Source organism: Vitis riparia, chromosome 6 (assembly GCF_004353265.1).
Source record: "Vitis riparia cultivar Riparia Gloire de Montpellier isolate 1030 chromosome 6, EGFV_Vit.rip_1.0, whole genome shotgun sequence".
NCBI lineage: Eukaryota > Viridiplantae > Streptophyta > Magnoliopsida > Vitales > Vitaceae > Vitis > Vitis riparia.
In genome coordinates, this window is record NC_048436.1 from 17,814,960 (window position 1) to 17,825,325 (window position 10,366).

Consider the following 10,366-nt stretch of genomic DNA (forward strand, 5'->3'; position numbering starts at 1 on the left):
GAGTTAAAAAATTTCTCTTTGATCAAAATAAAATTAAGCACAAATATAAAAAGATAATGTTATAGAAAACAAACTCAAATTTATAATGGTTCGACACTTCCTTACCTACATCCACTCTTCTCAAGCTTCTAACTGAGTAAGAGTTCCATTTATATTTGAAATTCAACCAAGCTTATAATCACTTTTTACACTTGGATTCCAACTCCAATGGACTCTTACATAATCTCTTTAAATCTCTACTCACATGAAGGTTTTAATGTTTAATTAACAAGTTTGAATCTCTCAACCTAGCTTAACAATGGCTCAAATATAACTCAAGACTATGATGAATCACAAAGGTGCACTAAAGAACATGCAAATGAAAATTTAATATACTAAAAAAAAATGAGAGCTTTTATGGCAAGAGCAAATAGGTAAACAAATAAATGTATATGTTCTCTTACTCATAAATAAAGTAGAGCTTTCAATTTACAAGTTTCTAGTATCAGGAGCCAAAAAACCAAAAAACAGTATTGATCAGTCGAACTGGGGGTTGACCGGTTCACTAGCTGTTGAAGCATTAAATGCTTGGCAAGTAACCATTACCCTCGACCGGGAAAGCAAATACCTCGACTAGGAAAGAATGGCTACTGGAATAGAAAAAATGTTTTTTTTCATATCTCGACCGAACCTCGATCGGGAAGGAGTAACCGGTCGATTGATACCCTAATCGACTGAGCAAGTTGGCCAGTGCCTCGATCGATTCACCATTTTTTGGCTCGAAAACCTATTTTTTATGGTATTTTTGCTTCTAGCACTTAGACAAGGTCTTTAGGTAAAATAATATATCAATTTTGAAACGTTTTGCTTAAAATTCATTTGAGATAACTTGGATTTTGATGGAAATGTAACTTTAATGTATAAACCGAGCTTTCAAATATGCATGAAATGATATGAAAACCCTAAGTACACCGATGCATTCATCTTACATATGTTTCCTATGATTAAAAGGTTTTTTAAAAGTCTTGATCTTGTATCTATTAGGTCATTTGATGAATTTTCAAATTAACACTTGAAATTTTTAATAATTCAAACCAATTAGTAACTTAACCAGGGTTTGTTATCGTCAAAACATGATTAAAAGAACCCTTGCCTAACAATAAGATTTTAATTTATTTATTAAATTATCGCTTAACTCTACTCAAAATCCTACTATTATAATCCTATAAATTGCAAATAAATAGGTTTCTAAATGTGGTTCATTAGCGACCTTTTTACTGCCTTAACTTTCATGGATCTAAAATTTATGTTTTTCATGTGTGAAAATAATAAAATACTTAGAATATATTCATCACATGATAACATAATCGTCATCAATATCAACATAAATTATTATTCCTCATGCTTAGTCTAATGAAACCTGAATTTAAAGTTGTTTATTGTTCCAACCCAATTGGCGAGAAGAAATTGGGATTAGAGATTAATCTAGTCAAGAAGGCCCTACCAATGAAGTGGTAGCACATATATATTTTTTTGTTTCATTATTTCTACTCCATTTTTATTTGTTTGTACTTATGCATCTTAGTTTTATTTGTTTTTATCCATATTCAATTGTCTATATCCTTATTCAATTGCCTAAATCTCACAATACACATTCAATGTGTCAAAACTTTTGTTCATAGGTACCACTAGATTATCTTAACATTTTCCAATATTAAATTATATCACACAAGTTGAGGGTAAGAGGCTCAATAATGTCTAAAAAATACATGTCAATGATGGTGGATTATTGTCTTATTCAAGATAAAGAACACCCATTGATTGTTACATTATAGTAGTTTATTTCCAAATAATTTTAGGATTTTTGAGTAATTAATAATTTAACATAATATTAGAGGTTTAACAGCCAAATTCCGGATATCAATAATTATTGAGTACAATTTGAAACACGATATAATATGAAAAAACCACTTAGTAATTCCTAGGTATAAAAAAACCGCCTAATAACTCTTTAGTGTCAAAAAACTATGAATGATCTATCAATTACAAATAATCCACTAAATATAGATATAAAAAGTAGCATACAAATTCACCTAACCGAATGTGCCTATTTCTCAAGACTTTTTGCGAGCTTAACCTAATACATCAATTGTCAACATATCACATATTCTCCTAGAAGGGGTCCAATTTGACATTGCTAGTTTGAATAATCCATGCCAAAACATTTTACATGCAGACATTTAGATGACATAATCAAATTAATCTGAAAACAAACTGGGTAGAAATAGTAATTCTGCAATGCTACTTGTTCATTCTCACATGAATTCAACAGATGCATCCAGTTCTAATGGCTGTTAAATATTACTCACCATGGATCTCGTGATAGAACTTCGTTCCTTTCCACGAGAAAAACAGAAGTAATCCTCTCTGATAATTCTATGTTTCCTCGAAAAACAGATGAAAAGAAGTAAAACTACTTGGATCAGACCCAGTAGAGATTTTCTTTCCACCCATAACAACGGAAAAGAAATAAAACTACTCGAGCTCAAACAAAATGGAGATGATAATGCAATCAGCATGTAGAGCATTGATAATATAACAGTAGGCAGACAAAGGGATAATAACAGTATCTAAAATCGTTATCCTTTTCCTGTTCCAAGAAAGTAACTTAACACTCAAGATACAAGTGAGAAAAGGAATTTGAAGTTTATTGAAGATGACACTCTTTTATCTTTCATTTCTATAATCACCGGTACTGATACAGGTACTCTGCAATTCATTGGCTGCAAAATAAGCCAAATTAAAAGTTATTTTCAATCCCAGAAAAATTCCTCACATGAACAGAGGCATATAACCATCTATGTTTAGAACAAAAGCCACAATCAGAAGGTCCAGATCCCATGTGTTCTCACATATCAGGTTCTAAGACCTGCCAATTAAGAAAAACAATAAAATAATTAGTTACCAAATAAATAAATAAAAGCTTTCAAGATTGCATCATAATGAGCCATGCAGATAACAAACATGTAAGTTGTTCAAAGCTAATGGATGACATGAGGCAATTAAAGATTACATGGAGCAGTTATACAGCAGTCCATTACATGATATTAACTTGGAAAAATGACAGGATGTAAAATATCAACAGAGAATAATGTCTCAACAGAATCCACATCGGCAATAGCAGATGGTTTTGATATAAACAACCCTTTAGCTGTCACAAGATGGTAGCCATGCCCTGTTAAAGTATAGAGTATGCATGCATACTTGTGTATGTGTGTGTTTGAATAGATTATGAGAAATAAAGATTTGTATTACCAAATTTTTTTTAACAAAATTGGTAAATACAGAATCCAGCGTTAGGGCTGAAAAAAAAGCCCTGCATCGAAGTTAAATCAATCCCAAGAGTATTGAATAAATGGAATCAAACAAAGATTGTGCAAGTTGTTGTGTGTCTCTGTCAAAGAAGAAACCTTGTAGATAGTGGATATACTGATCTTCTCGACTTTCCTAAATCAGCAAAGCAGCAAAAGGGCAGAAACCTAGTGATACAGAATATAGAATGATGACAAGGCAAGACGACATAGTGGATATACCGATCTGCTAGAATTTCCTAAAATCTCCTGCTTCTAGATTGCAAAATGATCCAGTTTTGGTTGCAAAACCAGTGTTTTGGCAAGTCATCATGGAATCCCATGGCCATCCCAATATTATCAATTAGGAAACACACCCATCGTTACTGAGCTTGGATTGTGATTGAACAAAAATAATAAGACAAGACTTCAAGGAACCTTACCATCAAGTTAATTATTGATAATATTTAGCCAATGGCAAACCAGTGAACTTTTACTAAAGAATGCCACTTAAATTAAAATCAACATAAATATATGTTAACAAGTGATAAAGCTACAAAGTTCGTGCAGAAAGTATTTAGGGAACTCAAAACAAGCCGGCTTAAGGTTTTTCATGGGAAAACTTATAAGCTCTTGTACCAGCTTCTTTAGTAGCTCAAAGACTTGATCCAAGAAACTATTGGCTTCTTAGGCAACATTTTTTAAAACAGTTCTAAAAAATTAATTTTTGAGAACAGTTCTTAAAAAGAGTTCTCAAGTGCTTTGAAGAACAAAAATTCCCTTTGGAAACTCTCTGAAAGCCCTGCACATTTACATAAAATGCAAAAGTTTCCAGCCTACTCTCCATTTTCTAATTGTTTCTTAAAACACTTCAAAAAAAAAAAAAAAAACAACTGAAAAAAAATACTAAATTGGTTCTAAAAAATTACTGTATTTTCCGAACAAATTCTTAAAAGATTGTTTTCAATCCAAAATTTGCCAACATGTATTTGAAGTTGGAAAACTATTTTTTGTTCTAAATAACTGAAATTTGTTTTTAAGAACAATTTTCAAATGGACCCTATGACTTCCCTTTCCCTCTCTTTGTTATATAGCATACAAATCTAATTAATGGTGGATCATAGTGCCCACATCTTGTTGGAGGTTGTAAAATTTGACACTTATCTATTTGAAACCTACCAACATGGTGGACTAAAGGAAATTTTCTTGTAATAAGACATCCTGTATAATGCTTCATTTAGCATCATCACTCAGTGATCGGTTTTCCAAGTTTTCAAGTGTAATTAAGAAATGGTCCAAATCACTCATAGTTCTGAAAGACACAAAGTGCACACAAGGCACAAACTTCCCTTGGGGCCTAGGTACAAGGCGTAACGTAACCCAATGTGGGTATGAAGCCAAGCACAATCTAGTGTGCATGTCAATTTTATAAAATTTTACAAATTTGATCATGCAACCACTAAACATACACCCAAATATCATCAAACATGATGCAAAATTGAATCAAGCCACAAATAATAATAAGAAGAAGAAGAAGAAAAAGAAGGAGAAAAAGATTTCAAGCATTCAAAAAATTAATGTAATTATATAAATTTGCAATGTGCTGTAGAACAGAAGTGTAAAAAGGAAAACAAATAGATGATTCAATGCATCTCTCCAATAGAGAAGGTGCTACAAATAGGAATTCACTGTACTTGGGCCTAGGCATGCCTTTAACAACAAAAGAATCACCGTGTGTTTCTTTTAGAAAGAACAGTTGAATAATAAAGTATAATCTAAAGTATTGGAAACACATTGTTAGCAACATTAAAGAGTGGTGAATTTGACTGCAGAGAAAGATATGGACGCATGAAGGAAATCTATTGCTTTAAATCGGATGAGCGAAAATGGGGACAGTTTTGGTTCATAAATAGAGAAAAAATGAGAAAAAAAAAAGCAATGGATGATTGGACAAAAACATTATTCTTTGTAATATTGCAATCCGATTGCAACAAGATTGTTTACAAATACAAACAAGACACTCAATGAGTGAAAGAGCAAAAAAATTAATGAAGAAGATGAATGGTTGGATCCAAACATATAGAGAAATTTTTGTCGTTGAATGATTGTGGAAGTTCATCCATTTGGAAGTGAAGTTTCACTAGGGTAATGACTCCAATAGCAACAAATGAAGCCAGTTGAAACCATAATTCCAGTTAAAACTTGAGAAAATGTTTCACACCAAATCTACATTTCCCATTTCAAATATCTGACATCCCTAAGTGGCTAAGGAGATGTCCATCAAAATCCAACTCATCCAATATAAGTTTATAGCCTTCCACCTAGAGTAGTTAAAATTCTCAGAACACATTTGTATGAACCATTGATAGAAAGAACAAAAGCCTCAATCACCAACTGAAGAGTAATTAAATTTGAGGACAAAAATTGCAAAAGTACAATGCAATAGCTAAAGGACTTGCCACAATGAATTCGTTTCGGATCACATTTCTTGAAATTGCTCTTTCTATCACATCTCATTATGCAAAATATGGCTATTTGGCATTGATCTGCAAAAAATAAAAACAATAACAATAGTCCGCTTATCTAAATATCATGGGCTTAATCTATTTCAATACTTAAACTTCTAAAAATACTCCCACCAAAAAAAAAAAAACAAAGAGGGAGTACACTATAAGAATGCCCATCTAATCACCAACAAAAATGTCTAGAAATCTTATTACTATCCTATGAATTAGAGCAACGATTAGAAAAGAAAAAACTAAATTCAAGCGCATGTCTAAACATCATGGGCTTAACCTATATGAATGATGACACCTCTAGAGATACTAAAAGATGAAAACCCCCATGGAATCACAGATAAAAAAATGTTTCATAAATCACATTATCATCAAATGGTAATGAGTTATGACTATAAATGAAAAAACTTAAATTCAGTACATTGTTCTCATGCAAAATCATAATTCTCCCAGTTGCAGAGCTGATTAGCATCCACAACCCACAAAAATAATGTAAATCCCCAACAATAATTTCCTCAATTAACCTTTCAAAGCATCAACCGATTCATTCAAATCAATAAATAAATAAATAAATAAATAACCCAATAACAAAGAATCAAAAGAAATACCCATCTGAGGTGGTGAAATTCATGTTCCTGCACAAAATTCCACCGTCCATCGAATTAATCCCACCAATCAACTCTCTCAACCCCAGACCCACATCTCTCTCCTCGTCGCTCTCATCCGAAAACACCCTCCTCGTCATTCTCTCGAAGTAGTTCTCATACACATAATCCTGAGTGTACCCATGCTCTCCATTGTATGACATTATATGCCCATGCCACTCCCACACTCGGCACTCCGACTCTGCCTCGTCCTGAAATGACACGCAAATGTAGTGCTCGCCAATGGGGATGGCTTCACCTGAGTTGGGCTTCAGAGTCTGGACCTTGCCCCTCGTGATTGCCTCGATAATCGCCTTCTCGATCTTGGCCTCTTCAATGGCGATTTGCTCAGTGTTGTTGATGGGGTTGTGCTTTGGGATTTGAGATGGAAGATGGTGTAACGGGTGCAGAGATTGGAGGAAGGTGGTAGTTCGGTCAGAACTCATATTTGGTTTGAATCCCTGCTCCAAAAATGGATTCAAATGGGTTTGTCTTCATTTTCTTTCTTAGGTTTATATGTAAGTCGGTTTCGAAAGCTAGTAAAACTTCAATAAACACTAAATTAGTTGTGGAAAAGGATACAATTTTTTAATCTTCCGTGTAGAATTGTCCATGAGTTTAAAAATAAATAAGGAATTTTTAGTATTGAAAAATAATTTCATGAACCCGAATTTTTCACGTGTATTTCTTTTATGTGTCTTTTATTTAAACCTTTTCAAAAGTCAGATTTTCATCGTGCAAATCACGTCAGTCATTAAGCAAGAATGTAGGCGAAAAATACGGGTCCATAAATTGACATTGATATTTTATTAGCTTATATATAAGTCAATATGAGAAAGAAAAAAAAAAAAGTGGTTATGATTAATAATTTTCCTTTTAGCTTGAAGAAATATTTTGAGAATTTTGAAGGATTGTTTATAATTTATGGTTTATTTTTCTTTATTAACAAGTTTTTTTTTGGATAAATAAGAAATGTTTAGTTTGAAATTAAGCTTTTAGGCTGCATTTAATACTAATTTCATATAGAGTTGCAATATGGGATAATCCATTTAAAGATGTATTTTGGACGATGTAATTCCATATTTGCACAAATTTTGATAATCATTTTTACTATTAAAGTTAGACTTGGATTATCATTTTTTATTCAAAAATTTTTAAGGTGGGGTTTTGCTATGTGCCTAAATTTAATATTTTTTATAATATTTATAATTTATATTATCATATAATGATATCTATTTATATACTTTTAAAATAATTTTAGACGAAATTATTCAATTTAATTATATTATATACTTTTTTTTCAAAACTTTAATAGACTAGTTTTACTATTTTAGTATTATTTTGAAATGTTTTGTCAAATTAGCTATTTAATATAAATGTATAGATGTGGTTTCCATTTTTTAAAATAAATAATAATAATAGTTTTTATATAAAATAGAATAACTTTTAAATATTTATATTAAAATTTTAATGGTTTTGAAAAGTTGATTAAAATTTATAATTTTTTATTACCTTGAATTTTAAAATAATTAAAATTTATTTTTAACGATATAACAAAAGTTCATACTTTTTGTACGAAAGTTTCTATTTTTTACATAAAATTTTATATCTAAAAAAAGTGTATTAAAAGAAAAGTTAAAAAATAATATTTCTAGGTTGTTACATAGTCAATTTTTAAATAATCCAAATTTGACTCATATAAGACTATCAATTTTGCTAATAAGTGTAACGTGACTAAATATAGGTAAACTCGAATTTAATGAAATATCATAAATATAAAAAATATAGGTCCTTGTATTTTATGGAAATAGGGAGGGAAATATAGAAATTTCAATGATAATTTTGAAAAAAAAAAATTAATCAAAATTTATAGAAATATTATAAAATCTTTAAAGAAAAGATAAAAGTAATAATATACACATTAAAATTGTCTTAATAGAAAAAAAATGATAAAATTATATTTGATATAAAATAAAATGATTTATGTAATTATTTATTTGTTTAGAAATGTTTATGACTTATTTATTAGTTTATATTTGTATACATTTGTTTAATTATAAATTTATTCATTATAAAAGTTATCATATGTTTTTATATCATAAGATAATTAAAATTTTATTTTTATATTTCATTGGTTTTGAAAAAAAAAAACTTTAAATAACATAGTTAGTATATATATTTAATATATGTGATTTAAAGTAGCTATGGACAACTTGCCTAGATAGCGATGGTTATGTTTTGCATATCCAATGTCATGGGCTCAAGCCTATATTTTGATATAATCTAATATCCTCTAAAAATATTGAAAAATCGACCAATCAACACTGATAGGTAGGTAGAGAATATCTAAGGACGTAAGACAACTCTTTTTAAAGAACTTGGTAAAATAGTTCAGTAACTTCGATCCAATCTAGTTTCCATGGTATATTGCCATCCATGGAGAATTGTTATGGTAGACTTTAGGGTAACAAGTGCTATAGCTGTGTATTGAGGAGGATGGACAAATTATTTATTTTTTAAAAAATAAAAATATATTTAAAGTTATTTTTATTTTTGTTGCAACAACATGCTTTCTTTTTCTCAATACATTGGTTAATCATATACCATCTTTTTATTGTTTGTCAAAGTATTATATGCAATATATTTAGATTCTACATTAATGTGAAAAAATAAAATGGTATGGACAAGTGATGTGGCAATATGCTCAATTTAATAATTTGCAAACCCTTATTCCATACTTAGCTTTAGATATAGTGTATTTTAAGATTTTTGGTTCGGGAATTTTTGTCTCGCCATTGTTTTAAAAAGTATTTTTAAAATATATTTAAAAATATTAAAAATATGTTAAAAACATTAAAAACATTTTAAGTTTCAAAACAGTGTTTTATTCTACAAAAATTATAGAATAATTTTCAAAAACTATTTTTTAGAATCGTTTCCTAGAAGCCCTTAGTTTTGTTTTCAACTCACTCTTATCATTTTTTATCAAAAAGATGATGTATTCATATAACAGGCATAGAGATATAATCATAAAAGAGAAAACACAGATTCAACATAAACATAGCCACAACTAGTCAATACTACCTCTAAATGATCTCCTCTCCAATATCATGGGCATATAGATAAAAAGAAATCAAAACAAACCAAAGCATCACTTTCCCACAAAAATAGATTTAACCGATGATGATGTTGATGCTTGAGCCACAACTAGTCAGTGTAGATGCATTGCCAAAGGATCTTTAGTTGCCCAACTGGACAAAATTTATGTCACTTCTTCAGTGGCCCTGGGCGAAAGTCGACGCTGTCGCCCTCGTTGTCTCCATCGATCTCGGCATCTCCGGTGGCAGGCCCCATCAGAGCTGGATACAGAGAGTGAAGAACTTGAAACTGAGGGGGAGAGCAGAGGGAATGAGGGAAAGGGGGGTGGGCTGGCTTTGAAGGAAAGAGTGGTGACTGGTGGGAAAGGATCTTCCAAGCATATGCTTGAAGCATTAACTCACTAGTCACTTCCCATTCTTTTTTTCATTTCTTTACTTAATTTTATGCTTATAATGGGATGTGGGATCTATCCAAAGTTGGATTCTTGTGATCGGATTCCCTGTGATTATTATTTTTTGCAGTACATGCAATTTAGCCCTTAATAGGTTCGTACAATTTGTACTGAACTTGCAAGCCATCCAACAAATTTTCTGACTTAAAAGTTCATTTCAGAGAATTTAGGCCTCTCTTGGAGCTTGGTGATTGGCTGTTTGCTGGCTGAACCCAGCCAGTAGGCTACTTACAAGTGGCATGTCCATTTGTTTCGATTGTTACTGTTGGAATGGTTATAGCCAATGGAGGACCAAATAATGGGCAACATGTCAGGGCCAGGGTCCAG

At 31.1% G+C, this 10,366-nt stretch overlaps 1 protein-coding gene across 3 annotated transcripts; it reads right to left on the bottom strand.

Moving 5' to 3' along the window:
* Positions 1-2,534: 2,534 nt before the first annotated feature.
* Positions 2,535-7,010, bottom strand: LOC117916157. 3 transcript variants are annotated; one of them, XM_034832049.1, is made up of 3 exons: positions 6,454-7,010; positions 5,789-5,875; positions 2,535-2,908 (listed from the first exon to the last, which is right to left on the bottom strand). In XM_034832049.1, the coding sequence occupies exons 1-2, from the start codon at positions 6,933-6,935 to the stop codon at positions 5,836-5,838; spliced, it is 522 nt and encodes a 173-aa protein (XP_034687940.1). In that variant the 5' UTR covers positions 6,936-7,010; the 3' UTR covers positions 2,535-2,908; positions 5,789-5,835. The 3 variants fall into 3 exon arrangements, with proteins under 3 accessions (XP_034687940.1, XP_034687942.1, XP_034687941.1); XM_034832051.1 differs by lacking the exon at positions 5,789-5,875 and having other exon boundaries at positions 2,535-2,762; positions 6,454-7,009; XM_034832050.1 differs by lacking the exon at positions 5,789-5,875 and having other exon boundaries at positions 6,454-7,008.
* Positions 7,011-10,366: the final 3,356 nt, after the last annotated feature.